At 42.1% G+C, this 26,695-nt stretch overlaps 1 protein-coding gene across 4 annotated transcripts in view; it reads left to right on the top strand.

Moving 5' to 3' along the window:
* The window catches only part of ASTN2 (astrotactin 2), a 950,477-nt gene that overhangs the window by 187,914 nt on the left and 735,868 nt on the right, over positions 1-26,695 (top strand). For 3 of the 4 annotated variants that reach the window (XM_017504318.2, XM_017504317.2, XM_017504316.2), the window contains exon 3: positions 10,981-11,365. In XM_017504318.2, coding sequence (XP_017359807.1) covers positions 10,981-11,365 — 385 coding nt within the window. Of the gene's footprint in view, positions 1-2,874; positions 2,880-10,980; positions 11,366-26,695 lie in introns of those variants that run through there. The other variant, XM_017504319.1, reaches the window with a different exon arrangement.

The raw sequence follows: 26,695 nt of genomic DNA, 5'->3' as shown, positions 1-26,695 counted from the left end.
CCCATTACTGGTGGGTGGCAGAGTAAAATAGGAACTTAGGTCTGCCCTCTTCTAGGTATGCCCTTACCCTGGGGAATAAGTAAATCAGTGAATGAGGGCAAAGCTCTTCTCTGACCACTTGGGTTCATCTGTATATTTTCATGAATCAAAGAATGGGAAGAAACTTAGTCCTCGTAAAGATGTTTTTCCCCACCTTTTCCATTCATTGGTCCTTCAGAGTAGGATTTGTGACAGAACTTGAGAGGCCACCTGAGGATGTGTAGTGGGATGCTGACTTGTGTTAAATGGTTCATGCAAATTACCTTCAGCCCTCTCTTATAGACAGATGGAGGACTGCCAGACAGACGTAGGTGTATTTCAGTCACCTACCTAAGAGAGGCATTTATGATGGATTTATTTATTCTTTCTTTCAACAAGTAATTGAGAGTCTACTACTATGTGCTGTGCACCATTCAAATTCACCCAGAAATAAATAAAACTCTGCCCTTCCTTTCATTGCCTCTCAGTATAGAAATACAAAAAGTACATAATGAGGGCTACTTAGTGTCAGACCCTGAGCTAGATCCTGAGAAAACAGAGATGATTAAGAACACCCTCAATGGCACTAGGGTGATGGGAGGGGGTCAAACTACGATGCAATGTGCTGCCTGCTCTACCAGACAGAAGCATGAGTCACTGTGAGACCTAACAGGTGGATATTTAACCCAGTCAGAGAAAGCAGGTTTCAGAGAACTCCTGCCCCCCAAGTTGAGGCTTAAAAGACTAGACGAAGAAGTGAGGGAAGGGCATTTCAGATAGAGGAAGCATGAGCAAAAGCACAGAAGCATGAAATGGTGTGAAGGATACAGGGTGGTTAACTGGTTTAATATATGCATTTACACCTGTAATACCAGGCAGGATGTCATAGAATATATGTATTTCATCTCTTCCAAAACGCTTTCCAGTTTGCCTTTGCCTTTCTAATTTTCTAGAGTATTAGACCCAGGATGACTGTTAGAAACCATCCAATCCTACTTCCTCACCCCATAGATGGGAAGGGATCACAATCACATCGTTTTGAACCTGTGGCAAGAATGAAGCTGGGAAGCTGTATAGAGAATATCTGATTGTACAGTGGAGGGGAGGTAGTGGTTTCACCACTACTTTGTATCAGATTTTTTTTAGGAAGCAAGATCTCACATCAATAATAGATCCACTCCTTGCAAGCTGTTAGCTAACTGTGTTAGACACTTCGATCTCATTTAACCCTCCACAGACTCTCCCACTTAGGTGTTAGTAACCCAATTCATAGATGAGAAAACTGAAGAAACACAAGTGACTTATCCAAAGACACAGAAGTCAGATAGGCATAGGTTCCAGTCGTGACTATACTAACTAAAATGTCAATAAACCTGTGTCTGTCTGACTTAATGGGGAAACGCTGGTGTCGCCAAGCATTCTTTAGCTTTCTCCTTGACAAATTTATATAGAATTCAGTATGTTTTCCCAGGATTTTGACCCTGTTCTAATCTAATTTAAATATGATTAAAGAAGATTGAGCTGGAGGTTAGTGGGTGGAAGGTGAATGCATTCTAAAGAACCACTGTGTTTTTACTTTACTCTTTTGGCATCGTCTTTGGAAGTAAAATGCTATCTCTAATAGATACATGGTAAGTAGATGACTTGTTTAAAAGAGAAATATGTTTCATTTTCTATAATGGGACTTCTTTTTTTTTTTTTTTGAGACGGAGTTTCGCTCTTGTTACCCAGGCTGGAGTACAATGGCGCGATCTCGGCTCACCGCAACCTCCGCCTCCCGGGTTCAGGCAATTCTCCTGCCTCAGCCTCCTGAGTAGCTGGGATTACAGGCACGTGCCACCATGCCCAGCTAATTTTTGTATTTTTAGTAGAGACGGGGTTTCACCATGTTGACCAGGATGGTCTTGATCTCTTGACCTCGTGATCCACCCGCCTCGGCCTCCCAAAGTGCTGGGATTACAGGCTTGAGCCACCGCCCCCGGCCTATAATGGGACTTCTTAAATAGGTCACCCTGTATTTGTCTAGAGGCAAAAGGAGAAATATAGATAAATATAGCTAACTATAGACATATTAACATAGATGTGAGTATATCTTTACAAATGTGAATACATACATATACATGCAAATTCTTATTTGCTGTGCCTTGTTCTTCTCTTATTGTTCACAGATATAAATGTACCTCTTCATTTGATTACATGCTGGTATCTTGTATAAACTTCTGGAAGATTACTCAAGAAAAAGTTAGATGTAGATAGATAGGCTCCTCCCTAATCCAGTGACAGAATGTAGGCCTCAGTGTCATTATGACACCCCCTTCCCTGCCAACAGACACAAGCCTTCCTATCCTGTTAGCTGACTTACCGCTTTAACTGCCTTACTTCCGGTCTCATCATCTCTCTCTTAGACTAGGGATTCTCAGTCTCTGCACTATTGACATTTGGGGCCAGTTAATTGTTTGTTGTATGTGGCTGTCCTGTGCATGTAAGATGTTTACAGATTCCCCAGCTTCTACCCACTAGGTGCCAGTACTCTCTGCCCTAAGTTGTGACAAGTCAAAATGTGTCTATTACCAAATATCTCTTGGGGGATAAAATTGCCACGAGCTGAGAGACACCATCCTAGACTATTGTTCAAATCTACCTCAGTGGTGTCCCTGTTTTCAGCCTCCCTGTCACACCCATGATGATCCTTCCAAGGTATACAGCTGATTTTGTTAAAAACAAACAAACAAACAAAAAAAACTTTAGATCCTCAGTGCCTAGAAGTCTCTAGATCCTCATGCCCTTTGCAATATGTTCTGAACTTTGTTATCCTCTTATTCTCCAGCTGCTCCCTTGAGACATTCCCAGTTTCTGAGATGGTGAACCTGCAGTTTATTGAGAATTACCCCACTGGAAAATCATATCACATATATTTTCTACCTAGTTACATGGTTTTCATCAGTTTCTCTTCTGAGTCTCCATTTGTTTTTTTCATCTGTATACAGGCCATAATAATCTAACCTACAGGGCAGCTAAGTAAAGAGCATCAATAACTTTAATACAAGGTAGAAAATGCTGAAGCTCCATAGGTGAGGGTTAAGGCGAAGCACTGTAGGAGTGAAGAGGATAAAGAGATTCCTTCTGGCTGCAGCTGGGGAGGGGAAGAGCCTAGGAATTCATGAAGGAGATGCATTGAAGTTAACAGTGAAGTATAGGTGGTATTTGGACGTATAGATGTAAGGCTGAGGAATAAGAATGAGGGCCTCGCGCCAGGCAGAGGAAATGGCTTCCACATAAAAACCTCAGGACCGAGAGTTTGGTCCCTGGCACCCACAGTGGCATGATGGTGAGAACTGGTGATCCACTGGGCCTTTTCTTGACCACTCACCTAATGACAGAGCTGGTGGGAAAGGAGGCTCAGGTTGCAAGTTCTCTAAGAAGTCTCTTTTCAGGCCCCAGTCTCTGCTCCCCAACTTACTGGGAGCAGAGAGTTTCAATGTGGTTGGATACTTAGCACCATGCCTGCTCTGCAGCAAGAACTCAGTGGTTGCATGGATGAGCAAAGCACACATTTGTAGAAGGGTATCTCAAAAGCATACGTATGAGACAAGGTTATCCACAAAGGTAGATGATGAGAACTGGAACTGTCAAACTACAGGACTCTTAGCTTAGTCAATAGGGAGGGGATCAGAGTCCATGTGTGCCTTAATCATGGTAACTAAGATGGATTGAGAATAGTGGGAAAGGATGAATAAAGCCTGGAAGATCATTCAGCATGTATTCAAATTATCATGATGAAAGTCCATGAAAACTGGGGCATAGGACAGCCACAGAGTAGAGAAAAATGGATGGTTATAGAAGTGATTTTGTAGATCAAATGGTCACAATTCACATGCTTTCTCAATAGTTTTAGAGGGTGTTGGCTGCATATTCTGTCTCCAAAACTGTTTTAGGATGTTTTGTGGTATTGGTCATGTCACTTCTGTCCTTTGAGTCTCAGTTTCTTTCTTTCTTTTTTTTTTTTTTCCTAACACTAAAGGCTTAGACTATTTTCCAACAATTCTTCCAGCTTAAACATAGACTGGGGCCTTGGAAAGAGACATCTCAGATCACTTGGATCCTGGGGCCCCTTCCTCGCTAACTCTGTCATTAGGTGAGTGGCCAAGAGAAGGCCTGGTGGGTCACCAGTTTTCAGCCATCATGGCATTGTGGCTGCCAGGGACCAGAAACAAGTGGCAAGAAGAGAAGGACATTACTTGGGAGAATATGCATGTTCACAGCTCTGAGGATTAAAGGCCCATGTTCTTATCACTGCAGAACAGAGTACTATAAATCCAGTCTTAGAATACCAAATCCCCTTGCGGCTTGGACGTAGTGAGGGAATATTAAAAAGGCTAGAGACAGAAATAATCAGTTCCCGAATGACACATTGTCAAATAAAGCATTTTTCATATTATCCCTTTCTTTTCTTTCTCTGGTTCCTTCTTTCATGCCTTGATATTTTAACATGAAAAATAGATTAAAATGAGGCCAGGCCAAACAGCAAACTGAGTTTGACTTTTCAGAAGACTCTCTTGGTGGGGTGGTTTGGGGTGCTTTATGCTTTTTATCTCTCTGTGTATTTTTCGGTTTTTGAGGTGGTGCACATAAGCAAACCAGCTGAAGTCACTGGCATTGAAGAAAGTCAAAGCAGCAAAGGGGCATACAAGGCTTGATCAGGTGTCCTGTGGATGCTGGGGTTAGAGTGAAAACAAGGACTTGGTTTGCATTCCTCTGGAAAGCCTGGTGAAGATTTTCACCTTCTGGATGTGTTTATTAAGCACTTTCCCTGGGCCAACCACTGGAGCTAAGGCTCCAAGCTTAGATAGCTGAGTGGGCTGAGATCAATAGGTCAAGGGCAGTGCATTAATTTCTTGGGGCTTCCATATTAAATTAAGGCCCACCGGGTATCTTAAAACATAAGAAATTCATTCTCTCATGGTTCAGGAGGCCAGAAGTCCAAAATCATGATGTCAGCAAGGTTTGCTCCTCCTGGAGGCTCTGAGGGAGAATCTGTCTCACTCCTTTCTACCAGCTTCTCATGGTTGCCAACGATCATCGGCATTCCTTGGCTTGTAGATGCATCACTCGGCTCTCTGTCTCCATCTTCATATAAGCTTCTTCTCTGTGTGTCCACTCCTGTTCTTATGAGGATACCGGTCATTGAACTTAGGGTCCACTTTAATCCAATATGACTTCATCTTAACTAATTACCTCTGCAAATATTCTGTTTCCATATGAAGCCACCTTCTGAGATTTCAGGTGGAGTGAGTGAGAGGGTGCTTCAGGCTGAGGGGGTAGTGAGTGCGGAAGAGGGAACATCACACCCTGGAGGATACCAACTGCTCAAGGTGACTCCAGGACAGGTAGGACAGGTGGGGCTTGTGGGGAGCTGGAGAATGAGAAGGAAGCAGGGACCTAGTTATGAGGGGCTTTGGATGCCAAGCTAGGGAACCTGGACATTATTCTAAGCACCCCAGGAAGCTAGGAGAGGGGTTTAAACAAGGAGGACTGGGGTGAAAGGATTTGGCTTGGGTTAGGCAAATAGGGAAGCTGAAGGAGTGATGCTTGTATTTGTTGACTTTTCTGGTGTCAGATTCTTTATCCAGACCTTTGATTGCCTTGTTTAATCCTCAGCATAACTCTTCACACTGTGAACTATCAACCTCATTTTAATGGGAGCCTATTGCAGTTCAATGAAATAGGTAAAATGTAATGAGCTTGTCACAGCCAACAGCAAGTAGGGAAGCAGGGATTCTCACGCTGGCCCATATGCCCCCAGGCACCTGGTTTCCTCATCAGAGCACTCTGCCCTTGACATCTCCCACCCTCTCCCTTGTCTGGTTCCACTGGGGAATCTGAGACTCACTGTCAGTAATAGAACAAGAAGAGCGGGCTGATCCTGCCTAGAGAGACTTGTAATGGGGAAGTTCCAGAAGGGATGGGAATGCACTTTCTTTCTCACATCTCTTCCCCACTTCCTCCCTGAAAGCTTCTTGAAATTCTCGTAAGGTGATGGTAAAACAAATCACCCCAAGACCTGCCCAGCTTACAGCCTCACAGAAGCAATCCCCTAACTAGTGGACTGGTGTCATTATTTCTAGAACTTGCAGTGACTTCCTCAGCCTTGTTTGTCTAGGGATGCCCTGGAGTGAGAACAGTCCAAATCGGACTTGGCATCAGGTTGTCCCTGAGGCCAGCAGGGCCTCAGCTTGTCACCCTTGGAGATTTGACCTCTTCTTAACTTGCTTTCTAAAAATTCACAGCCATCTTCCTATGTCTTTCCCTCCCTCCTCAGCTCCCCTCTTGCCTTGCAGCATTTTTTTTTTCACTGGGTCTGGGCCTGTGTTTGCTCCTGGTGTGGACTCAGAGATTGGACATGCTGGCCCTGCTCAGCACCGATCGATTGTTCCTGCTTTTCTGTTTGCTTGCCTCTGGTGTGGGAAGCCGATAAAGAGGGGAGCGTGTAACTCTATGGATGTGGACCGAGACAGCAGCCTGGACCAGTGCAGGTGGACACAGTCAACACTTCCTTCCTGATTCTGAGTCACTCATCTGCATTCTTTGGATGAGATGTCTCACTATGACAGAGGCAGCCAGATGGTTCTCTTGAGCTCCTTTGCTTGTGCACAGCACTCTTCAGTTTTTATGGGACATCACAGATGTTTTCAAATTTGAGTTGCACGGCAGCCCCCAGGGGGTACCATGAATGAGTATTTTCTTCTCTCACAGGTTTGCCATGTGCTAGATATTGAGCAAAGTATTCCATATCCATTAGCTCACATCTCACTTCCTTCAGTAAAGAAGTCGATGATCCAATTTTATAGGTAATAAAATTGTTATTTGGAGGAATTAAGTTCTTTGTCCAAGACAACCCAGCTTATGTTTGCAGCATTAGATTTCAACCTCGTGTTTCTGACCCCCAGTCTTAGCTGCTTCTGTCTGATATAATATTACAAGTATTGACCAAGTCCAATTTACTGATTAATAAACTGAAGGTCCATAGGAGCAAGCCAAGATCAGACAGTACGTAAACTTGAATTTGGAACTTTTTCCCACGTGCTCTGAGACTGTGTCCAATTTCATGTATTCCACTACTTTCTCAGGGTCTAGGGAGGAAGGGCTGCAGGCTGGTGCTTGTAACATTACCTAAGCTGCTACCAGGTCTTAAATGATGCCTGCTGAGTTCTTTAGAAGCCCAGCCAGGGGACGTCTGTTTTAGTAGTCAGTGGCATTATGAGACCAGAATACTGGAATTCTGCTTTGACCAAGTTCTTTCAATAAAACTCGAATCTGTAATGGAAACTATGTGGTCAGTGACTCAGCTGGAGGTGACGGAAGCTGAGTTCAGGGCAAGCTGAGGAGTGAGGACAAGGAAGGTATACCCCAATGGGAACCTGAAGCTCAGTGCCTGCCAAACCAGGGGATCCCTCTACCACGTTCTTCTGGAAGTTTCCTACGTTGAGAAATCTGTACCTGAAATTGCTTAGCTAACTTGATAAGGCAGAAATGAGGCTGGACAGTGGCTAATTAGGGTTTTGCTCCTGTCCCTTCTCCACTCCAAGTACAGTTTTAAAGTCATGCTGGAGTTAGTTTGAATCTCAGCTGCACTGTCTTGAGTAAATGACCTTTTGTCTGTGTGCCTCAGTTTTTAGCTTAACATAGAACGATGACAGGTGAATGAAAGAACACATATCAAGCATTTGGTCCAGATTGAGAAGCGTTTAGGGATCCAAGGCAAGTTGTACAAAATAGGTATGTATATAGTGCCAGAAGGTCAAGTCATTTATTCATTCATTCCTTTATTTATTCATTCAACACCGAATGTATACTTACTGAATTCTGTTAACAGTAACAATAGCTAACAACCTGTGATACCATGTACCCCTACAATATATTAAGTACCTCACAAGCTTTGTATTTAGCCCTCATGACCCAGTGAGGTGGCCCTATGACTCTTGTCCTTGTTTAACCCTTGAGAAAGCCAAGGATCTAGAAAGATAAAGTGACCTAGTCAAGGTCACACAGTGTCTAAGCAGTGGAACCTGGATAAAACCACGTCAGTCTGATGCCAGCCCTTAGCCATTTACTGCTGGAAGGCTCTCAAGGCAAAGGATGTGGCTCCTTTCCTCCCAGGAACTTCTGGTGTGGATGTATGAATTGATGCAGACTGCAGGTGCTACAAGGGAGGGGTCGTTGGGATATAAGGGGGGAAGGAAGGGGCAGTAGTAGTTGCAGGTGGATAGGTTAGTTAGGCCTCATCTTTCCTAGGTCAGCATTGGTCCTGGAATCTGACCAGAGAATCCAACAACCGTAATCAGGATCTACTGAGTGGGGTGAGGAATGAAGTCTCGGGAACCAGGCAAGGCCTTGGCCTTGTAGTGAAGGAAATGGAGACCGAGGGCGGGATCAGGCAAGGAGATTCCCCCAGGGACATCAATGGGCCAGAATGAAAAGCTTTTCTGAAGAGAAGATGTTCCCATTGCACATCTGGAGGCTGGATTTGAAAATAATACTTTCCTTTTCCTTTTTCATGAGCCCTCACCATCTTTCCTCCTTCTCCCTCTCTCTCTCTTTCGTCGGTGAGAATCGCTGTCCAATAACCAAGGGCTGTGAAATGGAGAGCTGGGGTCCAGTCATAGCTCCACCACGTCCTGGCCCTTTCAATCCAGCTGGACTTGGAATTAAACCCTGACTGTGTGACTTCAAGCTAGTTACTTAACATCTCTGAATCGCCTTTACCTCATCTATACAGCAGAAGCTAATTTCTATCACATAGCCTTGTCTTGAAGGTTAAATAAAATAGCATTCAGTAAAGGTGGCAAGGAGGGGTCAGTTCTTGTGTTTATCAAAGATTAGTGTTTCCCTTGGCCCTTTTCTCTCTTCACTCTCCCTCTCTATTACCTCTCTCCTCTTCACGCTTCCTCACTTTCTCCCTCTCCTTCTTTTCTTATTTCTGATACACAAAAAAAATTCCAGACAAATAATGTCATGTCACACATAATTTTGTGACACACAGCAATCACTATCATATGTTCTGTGGAGGGAAAAAAGATCCATTGTTGTTTTTTAAGGTGATATATACATAATCCCCTCTGCTATACACAGGCATGTACACATATATTTAATAGATTCTACACACACACACACACACACACACACACACACACACACACATACACACGCAAATACACATACTTATAGCTTTGTTTGGTTTGTGCATTTGTTTTTAGGTTATGACATCCAGAAAAACTTTCTTGAAAAATCCGAAGTAGCTCACTGCCGAACTCAAGGCAGGACATGGGCCCCTGTTCCAGACCTATCAGCCACACCTGCATACCTGGCCACAACCTTTTAGTCCTCTTATTCACCCAGTCCCCCCACCCCTGTGGAGGTGCGAAATATCAGCATAGTGAGCTGAGATCTTGCAAATAGAACATGCCAGTTTTCTAATATCAAATATAGTCAGAAGGATGACTGAGTTATTTCAGCGAACAGTGTTCGTCTTGGCCTAAACAGGTGTCTTTAACAGCAGTCACCTTTGCCCCCAAGATAATGTATTTACAGTTAACATCTGTCATCTTTGTTAGATGCTGTTGTCACAAACTGTCCTTGCCTTCGATGAGACCATAGCCAAGGAGAGGCCATCAACCACACACAGGTGGAATTGAAAGAATATAGGCTCTAGAGTTAAAAAGCAAAACCAAACAAAGTAAACACACAGATAGTGAGGTCCAGATATTACTCTGCCACTTGCTGTCTGTGTTTCTGGGTCTCTTGGTTTTTTTGAATCCTCTCTCACCCTCTCTATAACAAGGGTGATTCCTCCTGACTCTAGGGACTGCACAGCAGGTGCTCACAAAGTGTCTTCCAATCTCCCAAACATGAAGCAGAGTATAAAGTGAAGTAAAGCAGGAGAGTGATGAGGGCCTACCCATCAGAGGAGAGGTTTCTGGCACAGAACAATTGAGGGGAGGCCTAAAGAATGCAAACCTTCCACTTCAAGCTCACAACAGGTGTTATGGAGATTACAGTTGTGTATTGAAAATACCTCTGCCCTTAAGGAACTCACAGACCAGGGTACTTCATGAATCATATGAAGATGTAAAATGAAGATGTATCTTACATGAATCATGTAAGATATGTTCATTAACATATTAGCTTATTTCAAATTAATGTATGGTATGCAGACTCAAACATTTAGGAGTTGGGTGTATCAAAGAAAAAACTATATATATATACCAGTTGATCTTTGAATTCTGATTAAAGGAGCCCCAGAAAAGTGCATTTTCACTCACTGATTTACCAAGTATTTCTTAAGGACGTACTTTGTCCCAGTTCCCTTGTTGAGATTCAAAAATTTAAAGACTAGTGTTTCTGAAAAATACAGACTATGCAGGAATTATATTTGATTTAATAATGCTATCTTATATTTGCAGCAAGATGTAAGAAAGTCTACTACTGCTTCTTAAGCCTTCAGTTAACTCATTCTAGAGATGAGGAAGCAAGGTCAGAGGAGCGTAGGCTTTGGATTGCTCAGTTGGTGGGAGGTGGAGCCTGGATTCAGACATTCACATATGTGAAGCCGCAGCCCTGACCCTTCCTGACACTGAACCATCTGGATTGCCGTGACATCATCGTCTTTTGCTTCCTATGTCAACCTTGTGAAGAAGGAAGGGCAGGGAATCACTCATACTTTATACCTATGGAAAGCAAGGCTCAGAGAAGTCAAGAAGTTTGCCCAGGGTAACACAGTTTGTTGGTGAAAAAGCCAGGTTTGGAAACAATGTCTCTCTAGCTTAAGAACCATGGCTGGTGGTTCCCCGGGCGCTATGAGCCAAACCTAGGGACTCTGGCAGAGTGTAGTGAACAAGAAAATCCCCTGTGCCCTTGAGTCCAAAGAACAGTGGCCCACTTCCATGTCCTTCCTTCCTGCTCCAGGGTGGCCTCATCGCGCTGTTGCTGCTGCTGCTGGTCTTCACCGTGGCGCTGTATGCCCAGCGACGTTGGCAGAAGCGTCGCCGCATCCCCCAGAAGAGTGCCAGCACGGAAGCCACTCACGAGATCCACTACATCCCATCTGTGCTGCTGGGCCCACAGGCCCGGGAGAGCTTCCGTTCCTCCCGGCTGCAAACCCACAATTCCGTCATTGGAGTGCCCATCCGGGAGACTCCCATCCTGGATGACTATGACTGCGAGGAGGACGAGGAGCCACCTAGGCGGGCCAACCATGTCTCCCGCGAGGATGAGTTTGGCAGCCAGGTGACCCACGCTCTGGACAGTCTGGGACGTCCAGGGGAAGAGAAGGTGGACTTTGAGAAGAAAGGTGAGTCCTCCATGCCACAGCCCATTTTCCAGGGGGCATTTTGAAAAGATGGGAACAAGTGCAGAAGCTGGGCAGTTGGGGACCATGGGCAATGTTTTCTGGGATAAGCCACTTTGGATTTATGGCTTTGGATTTCTGTTGGGTTATCAAGTTTGTCTTTTCTGATCCTTCAGTAGTGGTGGGAGAATAAAAGAGCATCAGTAGTCTCGGAATTGGAGTTGTGAGGAGCCTCAGAGGGTATGCAGTCCAATATCTCTCCAGTGTCTCTTGATTACCTCCCTTGACAGTCTTCTCACTATTCAGAAAAAAGGCCATCTCATCCCCCACACCATTACTATTAAAGGGTTTCTTTATATACCAGCTCAAAATCTGTGTTAATGGCCCTCCATGTCCAAAAGGAAAGCAATCTGATGTTATTTTGCCAGATCAGTTCTTGGGAAATTTGACAACAAAAATAAAAGAGACTGTATATTTTAACCAACATAACCAACTCCAGTTTTTTCAAATAGTCTCATATGAAGCAATTTGCAAACATTTCACTTTCCTTCTAGACAGAAATTCTGATTTTTTACACCCTGGGCCATAACACCCGAACTGACACTCTTCTTCATCAAGGTGGGAATGATCCAGGGCTGAGAAAAATGGGATATTTGCCTCGCTCTTGCCAACTGTTATACTTCTGTTGATGCAGCTTGAGATCATATATGTTCATTAGAGTTATCGGGGGCTCATATTAGACATCTTTTATCTTATTTACACTGACAAATAATGTTTGTACACATTTATGGAGTGTATCGTGATGTTTTGATCCATATAATATGTGATGATCAGATCAGGGAAATTAGTATATCAATCATCTTAAATATTGATCATTTCTTTGTATTGGCAATGTTCAATATGCTCCTAGTTATTTGAAACTATTTATTACATTAATAAGTATGATCATCTTTAAATGGTATAGAAAATTCTTACTCCTATCTAGCTGTAAATTTATTTTTTAACAAATTTCTCCCTATTCCTCTCTCCCTTCTACCTTTCCCAGCTTATAATATCCTCTGTATCCCGCTAGCAGCCTCTAGCATTCTTTTACTTCTATGAGATCAATTATTTTCAACTTCCACATATGAGTAAGAACAGGTGGCATTTAACTTTCTGTTCCTGACTTATTTCACTTAACATAATGTTCTCCAGTTCCATCCAGGTTACCATGAATGAAAGGGTTTCATTCTTATTTATGGCTGAATTGTATTCCATTGTGTATATATACCACATTTTCTTATCTAGTTCTCTGTTGTTGGACACCTAGGTTGATTCCATACCTTGACTATTGTGGATAATCCTGCAGTAAGTATGCAGGTGCAGATGTCTCTTCAATAAGGTGATTTCCTTTCATTTGGGTACATGCCAAGTTATGGGATTACTAGATATATGGCAGTTCTTTTTGTAGTTTTTAGAGGACCTTCCAAACTGTTTTACATAGTGACTGTACTAGTTTACATTCCCATGAACAGTGTATAAGATTTTTCTTCTCTCTGCTTTCTCACCAGCATTTGTTATTTTTGACTTTTTTATAATAGCTTCTAAATGAGGTAAGATTATCCCTCATTGTGGTTTTGATTTGCATTTACCTGATAATTACTAATGATGAACATGTTTTCATATATTTATTGGTAACTTGTATGTCTATTGAGAAATTTCTGTTCAGATCATTTGTCCATTTTTTTAATTAGATTGGGGGGCTTTTTATTTATTTATTTATTTATTTATTTATTTATTTTGCTGTTGGAATGTTTGAGTTTCTTGTGTATTCTGGATATTAATCCCCTGTTGGATAAGGAGTTTGTGAATATTTTCTCCCATTCTGTAGGTTTTCTTTTCACTCTGTTGTTTCCTTTGCTGTGCAGAAGATTTTTAGTTTGATAGACAATCTTGTCTACTTTTGGGTTTTCTTTGCCTGTGCTTTTAAGGGCTTATTTATAAAATCATTTTTTAGACCAATGTCTTTAAGTGTTTCCCCTATGTTTTCTTCTAGTATGTTTATCATTTCAGATCTTACATTTAAGTCTTTGATCCATTGTGAATTAATTTTTTTATAGGATGAAAGGTGAGGGTCTAGTTTCATTCTCCTGTATATGCACATCCAGTTTTCTCAGCATGATTTACTGGAGAGACTACTATTTCCCTACTAAGTGTTCTTGGGACCTTTGTAAAAAGTCAGTAGGATAAATTTCTGGGCTCTATATTCTGTTTCATTCATCCATGTGTGTATTTTTAACACCAGTACTGTACTGTTATGGTTACTACAGCTTTGTAGTGCTTTTTGAGGTCTGAAACTGTGATGCTTCCACTTTGTTATTTTTTTCCTCAAGATTGCATTGCCTATTTGGGGTCTCCTGTGGTTCCATATATATTTTTTTTTTCTGTGAAGAATATCATTGGTATTTAATAGGAATTACATTAAACCTGCAGATTTCTTTGGATTGTATTTTCATTTTAACAATATAAATTCTTCTGACACATGAGCATGGGATGTCTTTTCATTTGTTTGTATTCTCTTCAATTTCTTTCATCAGTGTTTTATTCTTTTTCTTGCAGAGATCTTTCACCTCTTTGGTTACATTGATTTCTACATATTTTACTGTACTGTTTTATAGCTACTGTAGGTAGGATTTCCTTCCTGGTTTCTTTTTCAGATAGTTTGTTTAAGTAGAGAAGTGCTTCTAATTTTTATATGTTGATTTTGCATCCTACAATTTTACCGAATTCTTTTATCAGTTTGTTATTAGTCTGTTCTCACACTGCAATAAATAACTACCTGAGGCTGGGTAATGTATAAGGAAAAGAGGTTTAATTGATGCACAGTTCTGCAAGCTTTACAGGAGGCGTGGTTGGGGAGGCCTCAGGAAACTTACAATCATAGCAAAAGTGTGAAGGGGAAGCAAGCACTTTCTTCACAAGCAGAGCAGGAGAGGGAAAGCAAAGGGAAAAGTGAACACTTAAACAACCAGATCTTGTGATAATTCACTCACTATCATAATAACAGCAAAGGGGAAATTCACCCCCATGACCCAATCGCCTCCCACCACCAGTTCCATCCCTCAACATTGGGGATTATAATTCAACATGAGATTTGGATGAAGACACAGATCCAAACCATATCACATTTCTGAGACCTTTTGGTAGAGTCTTTAGGTTTTTCTGTGAATAAGATAAGATAATTTGACTTTCTCCTTTCCTATTTGGATGCTTATTATTTCTGTTGCCTAACTGTTCTGTTTAGGACTTCTAATATTGCGTTTGACAAGAATGACTAGAGTGGGCATTTTTGCCTTGTTTGGTAAGATGTTAGCTATGGATTTGTCTTATATAGCATTTATTATGTTGGGGTACTTTCCTTCTGTAACAAATTTTTTATGAGTTTTTATCACAAGGAGATACTTAATGCATCAAAAGCTTTTTTTGCTTTGAGATAATCATATGGTTTTTGTCCATCATTCAACTGATTGTACTTCATTCTATTGATATGAAATATGTTTATTGATTTGCATATGTTAAACTATCCTTGCATGCCTGGGATAAATACTGCTTGATTGTGGTGTATTTTTGACATGTTGGATTCAGTTTGCTAGTACTTTGTTAAGGATCTTTGCATGTATTTTCATCAGGAATATTGGCCTGTAATTTTCTTTGTGTGTGTGTGTCCTTGTTTGGTTTTGCTATCAGGGTGACACATGTCTTATGGAATGAGTTAGAAATAATTCCCTCTGCTTCCATATTTTGAAATAGTTTCAGGAGAATTTTTATTAATTCTTCTTTATATGTTCAGTAAAATTCAACAGTGAAGCTATCTGGTTCTGGACTTTTCTTTGTTGAAAACCTTTTTATTATTGACTCAATTTCATTACTTGTTTTGGTCAGTTAAGGTTTTTCATTTCTTTGTGGTTCAATTTTGTTGAGTTTTATGTGTCCAGAAATTTATCCATTTCCTGTGTTTTCAAATTTATTGACATATGGCTGTTCATAACAGCCTCTAACTTTGTATTTATTTGTATCATTTTGTATTTCTGTGATATCCATTGTGATCTCCCTTTTCGTTTCTGATTTTATTTATTTGAGTGTTTTCTCTTTTTATCTTGGCTGGTCTAGCTATTAGTTTGTCAATTTTTTTAAAAAGTTTGTGTTTTATTGATCTTTTGTTTCTTTTAGTCTCAGTTTTGCTCTGATCTATTTCTTTCCTTCCACTAATTTGGGGTTTGGTTGGTTCTTGCTTTTCTACATCTTTGAAGTGCATTAATAGGTTATTGATTTGAAATTTGTCTAGTTTTTTCCTATAAGTGTTTATTACTATAAATTTACCTCTTAATAATGTTTTTGCTGTGTTCCATGGATTTTGATATGTTGTGTTTCTGCTTTCATTTGTTTCAAGGAATTTTTAATTCTTATTCTTAACTTTTGTCTTCACTCATTGGTCGATCAGGAGCATATTACTTAATCTCCATGTATTTGTATAGTTATGAATATCCCTGTTGTTATTGATATCTGGCTTTATTCCACTGTAGTCAGATAAGATATTCGATATTATTTCAGTGTTTTAAAGTTTTCTAAAATTTGTTTTGTGCTCTAACATATGGCTAATCCTGGAGAATGTCCCATGTGCTGATGAAAATTGTCCTTTGCAGCTGCTGGGTGAAATTTTCTGTGATTGTCTATCAGATCCATTTGGTCTATAATGCAGTTTAAATGTGATGTTTCTTTGTTGATTTTCTGTCTAGACGATCTGTCCAATACTGAGAATAAGATGTTGAAGTCCCCAATTATTATTTTAGTGGAGTCTATCTCTCTCTTTAGATCTAGTAATATTTGCTTTATGTATCAGGATGTTCTGGTGTTTAGTGTAAATATATTTACAATTGTTATATTCTCTTGCTGCATTGATCTCTTTATTATCATATGATGTCCTTCATTGTCTCTTATTGCAGCATTGAACTTGAAATTTGTTTTGTCTGATATAATTCTAGCTACTTGTTCTCATTTTTGGCTTACATTTGCATTAGATATATTTTCAATTCCTTTACTTTCATCTTATGTTTGTCTTTACAGGAAAAGTGAATTTCTTATAGGCAGGATATAGTTTTATCTTTTTTATAAAATCCATTTGGCCTGTTTATGTATTTTTAATGGGGGATTTAGTTCATTTACAATATTTGTTATTGTTAATAAGTGAGAACTAATCAGTGTTTTACTGATTGTTTCCTGGTTGTTTTGTGTATTCTTTGTTTCTTCATTTCTTACTGTTTATTTTTGAAGTTAGGTGGTTTTCTGTAATTATAAAGTTTGATTCTCTTTCAAAAATATATTGGCTTTACCAGTGAGTTTTACAGTTTTGCATATTTTCATGATCATAGTTGTTATCTTTTCACTTCCAGTTGTAGGACTTCACTGAGAATTTCTTGTAAAACCAGTCTGGTGCTGATGAATTCCATTAGTTTTGCATGTCTGTAACAGGTTTTATTTCTTATTATTTCTGAAGGATAGCTTTGCTTGGTATAATTTCCTGACAGTTATTTTTTTGCAGTGCTTGGAATATATCATCACATTCTCTCCTGGCTGAGAAATCTACTGTTAGTCTACTGAGAATTCCCTTATATGTGACCTGACATTTTTCTCTTTCTACTTTTATTTATTTATTTATTTATTTATTTATTTTTGTTGTTGACTTTTGACAATTTGACTGTAAGATTCCTGTAAGAATATCTGTTTGGGTTTAACCTATTTGGTTTTCTGGACCTCGATGTCCATCTCTCTTCCAAGATGTGGGGAATTTTTAATGCTATTATTTCATTAAATATATTTTAATCACCTTTTCCCTTCACTTTTTCTTCGGAAACACCCCTAATATAAGTATTTTTCACTTACTCATGTCCCATGAGGTGTTCTTTTTTCTTTGTATTATTTACTTTTTCTTTTCTTTTCTTTACTTTTGACTGCTTGTGTTATTTCAAATTATCTGTCTTCTGGTTTAGATTTTTTTTTTTCTGTTTGGCCTAGTCTACTGTTGAAGCTCTTGATTCAATTTTTTATTTCCTTCATAAAATTCTTTAGCTCTTGGTTCCTGTTTGGTTCTTTTTTTGTGGCATCTCTCTCTTTGTTGAATGTGTCATGTAAATTATGAATCATTTTCCTGAGGTTGTTCAATTGACTATCTTCTCATATCTCACTGAGTTTACTTAAGATTATTATTTGAATATTTTGGCATTTCATATGTTTCATTATGATCAGGGTCTGCTACTAGAAAATTATTGTTTACAGTGACATGTTTCCTTGATTTTTCATGTTTGATATGTCCCTATGTGGATATCTAAGCATTTAGTAGAAAAGTTATTACTTCTAATCTTTTGCGTAGGTTTCATAGGGAAATAATTGTTTGCATTAATTGTTCTTGGGGTGTCAATTTGGTGTGGTGTGTTTTCTTGGATTTAGATAGATGCAGTACTATAGTTTCTATGTAGTTAATTTGACTACAATTTTACATTAGTGATATTTGTACGTTACTCAGTGGCCTAAGCTGAGAGAGTTTGCCGTGATGGTGGTGCAGCTTTGCTAGGATTGGGTTCACTGGGCTATTTCTCAGATCAGAAGGATGTTAGTGCACACAGTGGTTAAGCCAACTTGGGGTCTGGTTCTCTGAGACGAGGGCCACGGGGCTGTTCCTCTGGCCATGAACAAGGGCATGTGGTTACTCAGCTGGGCTGATGGTGTGCCTGCCAGGAGCTGCTCAAAGCGATGTTTCTCAGGCTCAGAATTTGGGAGCATAGCTTTTCAGCTGGCCTGGGGATGTTTCTCCCAGGAGGAGTCGATAGGGATGTTTCTTTTTTTCTTTTTTTAATTGTTTTATTTGGGAAAAGTGCTTCTTACAAAAGGGCAGCTGCAAAATACAGAGACCTCTGCAACAATTACTTGTTTTTTTTCTTAAAGTGAAAGAATGGGTGGGATCCAAGGAATCAAAGCGGTAGATGGACAAACCAGGAGCGTCCCCAAGTCATTTTCAGTAAACAGAGCAACAAAACACACAGGTAAAAATAGGGATGTTTCTTAAGGCTGGAACATGAGTTTAAGTTGGCTCAGTTGGTCTGGGTGTGTGTCCACCAGGAGCTGCCTTTGAGACTGTTTCTTAGGCCTGCTATGTGGTTGTATGTCTGCTTGGCTGGCCTGAGAATATATCTAAGGGGGACAAGCCACAGGGCCATTTCTCCAGCTTGAGACATGGGCATACAGTGGCTTGATCAGCCTGAGTGGGCATGGCTACCATGGTGGGCTGTTTCTCAGTCCCATGACATAGCTGAGCAGTTGCTTGGCTGATTTGGGTGTTTCTGTGGGTGGTGATCCACAGGACTCTTTTTTAGGCATGAGAAATGGCCATATAGCTGCTTGTCCAACCTGTGGGCAAGTCTGCTAGGATGGCCCAAGGGGCTGTTTCTCAGGTCTGGATTATAAGGACAAGGCTGCATGGCTGGCTCCAGCATGTGCCCACCAGGAGCAGCCTGCAGTGCTGTTTCAGGCCTGGTATGTAGGTGCACAGCTGCTTGGCCAGCCCGGGGAATGTCTAGGAGGAGTGGCTCATGGGGCTGTTAAGGTTCGGGACATGGGCTCTTGGCTGCTTGGCTGTTCTGGTGGTATGCCCACCAGGGGTGTCCTGTGGGACGGTTTCTCAGGCTCTTTTGTGGGGTACAGAACTAGTAGGCAGGCCAGGGGTATATCAGTAGTGGGTGGGGGAACTCTTTCTCGGGTCCCGGGCATGGGCATGCAGCCATTCTGCTGGCCTGGGTTCAGCTGCTTGGAGACTCACAGGCTTCTTCCACTTGGGGGTGAGTGAGCAGTGGTTTGGCTGGCTCAAGGCAGGATAACTGTGGGTGGGACTGGTACACTGTTTCTCTGGCTGGAAGTAGGGTGGTGGGGGTTGGTTTTTCTACTCTGTAGGACAAGAGTCACAGCCAGTTTTAGGCCCAACCTCTGTAAAGCTGGGGTTGTGACATTCAGTCACCCCTGTGGGAGCCCGATTGCTGGAGAAGTGCCATGGCTATTGGCCCCCAAAGCAGGGCACACTCCTGAGGTGTGTACTGTGCTGCAGCAGCTTGGCGCACAGGGTGGGTGGAAGTGAGAAATACACATGCTGTGCTTCTAATCCAGGACAGTGCAGCTGCAGAAATTCTTGGTGGCTGTTTAAACTAGGCTCAGGGCTTGTGAGGACTGTGGAATTCTCCTATAGTAAGGACTGTACATGTTTGTGGTAGCAATGGGGGTGGATAGAGATCTTCTGCTTATCTTTTCCCCATAGTGAGAAGTTTCTCCTGACTGTAGGCAGATCTAATCCAGGCCAGGGAGATGGTGCTTCGAAGGCTGGGTGCCGCCACACTGCCCTCCTGGACTTCCAGTCACCACAGATGCTTCTCTACTCTATCGCTGCATTTCAGTGCTCTTCCTTCAATGACACTCCAGTCAAATTCCAGATGTTTATTCATTGCCTTGGCCCTTTCTTGTTGGAATATAAATGCCAGGTGTCTCTAATCAGCCAGCTTGCTGACATCACTCCCCTCATATTGGACTTTTTGATGACTAATACCTCTTGCTCCTTTTCACGTATGTTGCTGCAAAGACCCATTTCTTTTGTTTTTTGGGGGACAATTGATTTTTTGGACATAAGCACAGGATGTGTTTACATTTGTCTTTATTGCCTATGGTTGCAGCTTGTTTACAGGTGGTTTAGCTATTTTCCTTTAGGCCAATGCTACCAAGGCACAGTTCTTCTTCATGTATTCATTCCTTGTGAGGCTGGTGACAATAATGGGTGAAAGCTTTGGGCGGGAGATCCCAGTTCAGACACTGACCACTACTTTTGAGAACCTAGAGGAACTCTCGTCTTTTAGTTTGGCCCATTCCCTGGAGCTCTGGGTTCTGCATTCTTCTTTTCTACTCCTAAGATTCTCCTCTGAGGCCCATCTTTCCATGATGCTCAGTGGACAAATAGGAACAGTGGGGGCTTTTTAAAAAGGAGGTTTGTTTCTTTGTTTTTAAGCCTGGAAACTCAGGGAGAAACTAGAGTGGTACAGTAGATGAGAATAAAGATTTTGAAGTCATCTGGACCTGGGTTCAAATCTCTCCTCATTTACTTATAGTGTGATCTTGGGAAAATGGGAATGTAACCCTCTTGGCCTCAGTTTTCTCCTTGAATGTTTAAAGGGAGGATTATATCTAAAAATATGTGTAACATACCTACCCCACGGCTTGGCACATGGCAAGTGTTGAACCCTAAGATCTGTATGTGTAGAATTTAGTTTTTCAGTTTCACCTGGGCTTCTGAGATTCTTTTAAATCTAGCTGTAACATTTATCTCCAGCTTTCCTTCAAGCTCTAGCCGCCATGATATGCTCACTGCTCTGGAATGCTTTGAATGTTCTTCTTGTCCACCATAGTCTCTTCTGTGTTTGAACTGCTGGCTTGTTGACACTATCCCCAGTTGTTTGCCTTCTCAAGTGTTACTTATCTTTTTTCATGTGATTTCCCATCTTGCAACAAGGGCAGCCTGCATTTATTTTATTTCTTTACATCCTATAATTTCCAGCACAGCGCCTCCCACATAGACATTGCCCATTGAAGGTCAGACAGTAAATATGGCCTTGAAAGGGTAAGGATGTTCATTTGGAGGTAATACCAGCAGGCTGAAACCTCATGCTTCCTTTGTCTGAAAGAAAATCACTTAGATAAAGCAGAAACCATCTTCCTGTATTTTTCAGTTTTGGCTTTTGCAGCACAACTCCTTGAGCCTTGCTGTTCTTATATGGAAACTGTTGTGTTTTGTTTTTTTTTAAACAGCCAGTCTGCCCAAGTCATAGACTTGCTGTGGGTATCCAATGATAAATGATTTGCAAACACTGGAGGAGTTTTCCTAGCCCCTAATCAGTTTCTACATCAGTTATCTTCCTTAACCCAACACAGATGAGTAATATACTCCCTATTCCAGCTCCTAAAGCTGATTGTGATTACTTTGAACTGACCACTTCCCACACTGTACAAAAATAATCAGTTTCTCTTTTTGTCTTCTAAGCTAGACTTAGAGACCTTTGAGAGCAAGTACAGTGTCCTGTATCTTTATTTTTGCAGCATCCAGCATAGTGGCTAACACTTAGTAGGCATAGTGGCTAACACTTAGTAGGTACTGAAAATGTCTGTTGGTTATGGCTAAGTGATTGACTGATCACTCAGTTGATCAATCAAAATAAATCAAAGTGGCCGGGGTGGTGGCGGCTCATGCCTGTAATCTCAGCCCTTTGGGAGGCCAAGGCAGGTGGATCACGTGAGGCCTGGCATTTGAGACCAGCCTGGCCAAAATGGCAAAACGCTGTCTCTACAAAAAAGACAAAAATTAGCCAGATGTGGTGGTACTCATCGGTATTTCCAGCTACTCAGGGGCCTGAGGCACAAGAATCGCTTAAACCTGGGGGACAGAGGTTGGAGGTTGCAGTGAGCCAAGATCACGCCACTGTACTCCAGCCTGGACAACAAAGCGACACTTTGTCTCAAAAACAAACAAACAAAAAAAGATACAAATCAAAACATTGAGTAGATTCTAGAATGCTCAGTTTCAGGCTTCAAGCTATCTCACTTTTATCAAGTCTAGGGACCCTAGAAAGCAAAAAGTTGGCAGAGGCCATTGGTGGTGATGAGCAGAACCCAGAAGGGAAGAGAGCAACCACTGGTTGAAGATGGAAACCCAGGAGGGATCATTGATGCCAGACAAGTGACTAACAAGGAGAAGTATCAAGAAGTAGCCAATACAAGCAACTGCTCTCTCCTAACACCCACACCCAGCACCTGTGCACACTCCCTCCACTAGGCTTCAGAGAGGAAACAGCAAACATCTCCAAAGTGGGGAAATCAGGTGGAAGAAGGGGGGTTACTGCCAATAATCTTGTTTGATCCATCCTCCTTCCCTCCATCCCTGCCTCCCTCCACCCATGCCTCCCTCCCTGCCTCCCTCCCTCCCTCTGTCCCTCCCTCCCTCCCTTCCTTCCTTCCCCCAGCTGGAATGCAACACATTATGATAATAGAGTCTACACTCAGGAGGCAGAATGCAACAGAAATTGAGTTTCCTATCCAGTATCACTAGCTATTTGACTTTGGTTAAGTCACGTACTCTTCTCCTACCAGTATTTTCCCTTGCAGTGTGATTGGGAAGCTTAAATGAGATAACACATGTAAAGTGTCTGCTGCGCAGTAAATGTTCCACATTGATATCATCAATATCAATATTGATGATATTGTTATTTTTATCATCAGTCTTCACAGTGGTTACACTGAGCCAGGCATCATAATAGACTCTAGGATTAGAGGTGAGGAAAGCAGAACTTCTACCCTTAAAATTTCATGAGTTTTCCTGGGAGATAAATTTTGTTGGGGGAGGGAGGGTAGGAAACTTAAGCCAAAGCTTGAATCATGTCCTGAATCTCTGTGCCACACAGCAGAGATATGGCCAGGCTGAGGTGGAAGCCCAGCTCTTTGATACCAAGCCTCAGCCTCCTGACCAGAAGGAACCCTCTTGTTCTATGTAGAATCCTTGTGCTAGATAACTGCCATGCGTGCTCAGAATGGGTCACACAGCATCATGTTGATGGATTATTTTACTGTGTGTTGGTGCCTTCCAGGTCCTACACTCCTTGAAGAGAACAGTCTTGCCATTTCAGGTGCTGTACTTCTTAGCTGCCTACAAACTCTGGGTTTATATCAAAGTTGGGTGTTAGTACATGGTTAATGCACAACAGAGACAGCACTGAGGGAATAATTGTGCTGGATCCAGAGGGTGCACAGGCTAACTCCATAGAAGCGGGGGAAGGTGCTCTTAGCCTTCTCTCTCTGATAGGGTGCTCCAGAGGCTTCACTCCTTCAGACCTACACCCACATAACTGAAAGGTGACTTTTCTCCTTATATTTTCTTTCAAGCAAAACTCTTCGCAAACATTAACAAAACCAGGCTTTTAGGCTCTGGACTACCAACACTACCATTGAGGACAGCACAGGAAGTATAGAAAGAGAATAGGTGATGGATGCATGAGAAACGAGGCAGTCTGGTGGAGTGGAGGGGAGAAGATTTGGACTTGAATCCTGCTCCTTAGTTCACCAGCAATGAGACCTAAGGCAAACTGGTTAACCACTCTGTGTCTTCCTGTCTTTACATCACCTATCTTCAATGAACCAAAGTGATTTTCCTTTTAATGTTTTCTTTAAGTAAATCTTAAAACACACCACGGTATGAAATAGTACAAAATGCTTTGTTTAATGCTGTATCCCAGCTACTCTTAGACGAAGCAAGAGCAGGAAAGGAAGAAACACAGGCCAAAAGAAATGGCATACGCTTCCTGACTCCAGGCAGGAGACTGGTCACTTGTTATGAGAGGCAGGTGCTAGGGGCTCTCCCTGCAGCAGTATTGCTCCTAAGTACTTGGTCTTCCTTGCTTGGACAGAAGAGGGTCAATTCCATTGACAGATTACAAAGGATCTAACATCAGCAACTCAGACCAGATGTATGCTTTGTTGCCTGAGAGGGCCTTTGAAGGAAAACCATCCTGCTCTCTCTTTTACAGGGTGATCACGACACAGTCATGAGGTTTGTCAGGAGTGGGCAAGTCTTCAGAGGCTGTGAAGTGCATACAAAAGATCCTATAGCCCTTTTGAAATTATGTTTCCCTGGGCTAATCTCACCTGTGCATTTCAGACTTGGGATTTGCCTTTAAATTCAAACTGTTTCATCATACTTGAGTTCTATCAACCTGCTTTTCAGTTTGGACCTGCAAATAATAGAGTCTGGAGACTGAAATAAGAAAGTTCGATTTTACAAAAGGTCAACAGGTTGGGGTCCCAGATCTCAAGGGTACTGTACTGAGCAGGGCTGACATTCAACTGATATATACTGGTGTTGCCATATCCTTTGTTAAATACTGAACTTCTGTGTGTGTCAGTTGGTAAGTGGTTTGTTGCCCTGAGCACCTGAATGTCGCCTCCTGCTGCCTGGCTGGCAGATGCCTTCCCAAGCAGTCTCCCAATCTTCCCACAGCTCAGCAACATGGTGGCTTTAGGATCCTCCTCCAGCACTGTGGCTGGCATGCTTTCTGGCTACTGCTTGTGACTTGGACATTTTCAGGCATTTTGAATATCACCTCTGATATTACCTTAACAAATTGCTGATAATTTAATTGTGTTAATTTGTGACTGCTGTGTTCAGTATATAACAGAAACTCAACACATTTTAATTCCAATTTTCTTTATCCCTTCTTAAATTTATGTTTCCCTTCCCCGAATATTATGCATGGAAGCACAAGAAAATTAAAATAACAAATTTATTCCTTTATTGGGGGATGGGGTGGGAGATGGACAAATGAGTATTGAGTGCTTAAAATTTTGTTTTATTATTATGAAAGAAATGGATGCTCTTTGTAATAGAAGGAAGCAAGGACAGAATAAGGTAGGGAGAATAGTGATTGGAAAAGAGGGAGGAAAGGAAAAAGGAATGGGTGAGAGAAAGAATAAAGAAGTCTGGGGAGGGGGGCAAAGATGGACAACTAGAAGCAGCAGCCCTCAGAGGCTCTCATCAAAAAAATAAATAAATAAAAATAAGTGTGTCGATCCTTCACTGGCAACCAAAGTACCCAGGCTTTCTCATCGAAATTGACTAGAAGCCTGGTGTGACGCATGGAGAGAAGGAAGAGCAGTGTGGCATGGCCGTCCACCTGAGAGCCCACCTGAAAGCCACATGGGGAAGGGGAACCTTCTCCCCCCAGCCAAGGGAGGCGGTGAGTGAGCCTGCTACTCAGCCAGGGAAACTGTGCTTTTTCCATGGAACTGTGCAACTCATGGATTGGGAGACACCACTTGTGAACTCATGCCACTGGGGCCTAGTGTCCCAACTCCGGAATACGCAGGTGCTTACAGCCTCTCAGCTGGAATCTGCTTAAGCCTACTGAACTCCTGTAGAGAGGGGTGGCCGGCATGAGGGCTGCCTGCTGTCTAAGCTTTTTGAGTTCCTTGGGAGATGAGAAGCAGCCAGCACTGGGACTGGCAACTGCCTAACACACTAAGCTCGCTGGGTAGGGAAAGGGTGGCATCCATCTTTATCTCTCCAGGCTGGGTTTTTCCCCTGCTGGATCCAGGGAGGCTGAACAGCTTGGTCCCAAGACCTGTTCCCACATCCCGACACACCAGCTGTGGCAGTAGGAGGCCAGAGTGCCTCTTCAGGCCTAACCCTGACCCATCCTTTCTTAGTGGGTGGGGCTTCCCTGTAGGATCTCTAATAACTCTAGTCAGAGGTTCTGGGACAGAATTCGGATCTCCCTGGACATGAAACCCTGGGAAGAGGGGTGGCTGCAATCCCTGTGGACCAGCAAACCTAGCCTATCTTGCTGGTAGTTCTGAGGAATCCAGGCAGCCCAGATGAGTGGATTTCCCCCCAGCGAAACACACCCTCTCCACCAAGGGACAAAGTGCATAATTAAATGAGTCCTGCTGCAACTGGGTGAGACCATCCAACAGGGGTTGTGAGACACCCTGTACGGGAATGATCTTACTGGCATCAGGTTGGTGCTCCTCAAGGTTAGAGGTCCCAGAAGTAGGAGCAGGCACCCATCTTTGCTGCTTTCCAGCCTCCTTGAGTGACGTCTCCAAGCACAGGAGTGAATGAATGGATCCTAAAGTGAATTCTCAGCAAACTGCAGCAGCCCTACAGAAGAGGGTCCTGACTACTGAAGGAAAACAAGCAGAAAGCAACAGCAACAACAACAAAACACCCCCACAAAAATCGCATCCAAGGGTCTGCAGCCTAAAAGACCAAAACTAGACAAACTCATGAAGATGAGAAAGAATAAATGAAAAATAAGCTAAAAACCCAAAAGGCCAGAGTGCCTCTTCTCCTCCAAATGATCGCCACATCTCTCCATCGAGGGCCCAGAACTGGACAGAGGATCAGATGGATGAATTGACAGAGTAGGCTTCAGAGGGTGGGTAATAAAAAACCATGATGAGGTAAAGGAGCATGTTCTAACCCAGTGAAAAGAAGCTAAGAACCTTGATAAAAGGTTAGAGGAATTGCTAACTAGAGTAACTAGTTTCGAGAGGAACATAAACGACCTGATGGAGCTGAAAAACACGGCACAAGAACTCCATGAAGCATACACAAGTATCAACAGCTGAATCGACCAAGCAGAAAAAAAGGATATCAGAGTTTGAAGACAATCTTACTGAAATAAGACATGCAGACAAGAATAGAGATAAAGTAACCACAAAGAA

This window comes from Cebus imitator, unplaced genomic scaffold, assembly GCF_001604975.1.
Source record: "Cebus imitator isolate Cc_AM_T3 unplaced genomic scaffold, Cebus_imitator-1.0 Scaffold320, whole genome shotgun sequence".
In the NCBI taxonomy this organism is placed as follows: Eukaryota; Metazoa; Chordata; class Mammalia; order Primates; family Cebidae; genus Cebus; species Cebus imitator.
Note: the sequence above shows the minus strand (reverse complement) of the source record. Positions and strands in the feature narration are given on the sequence as shown.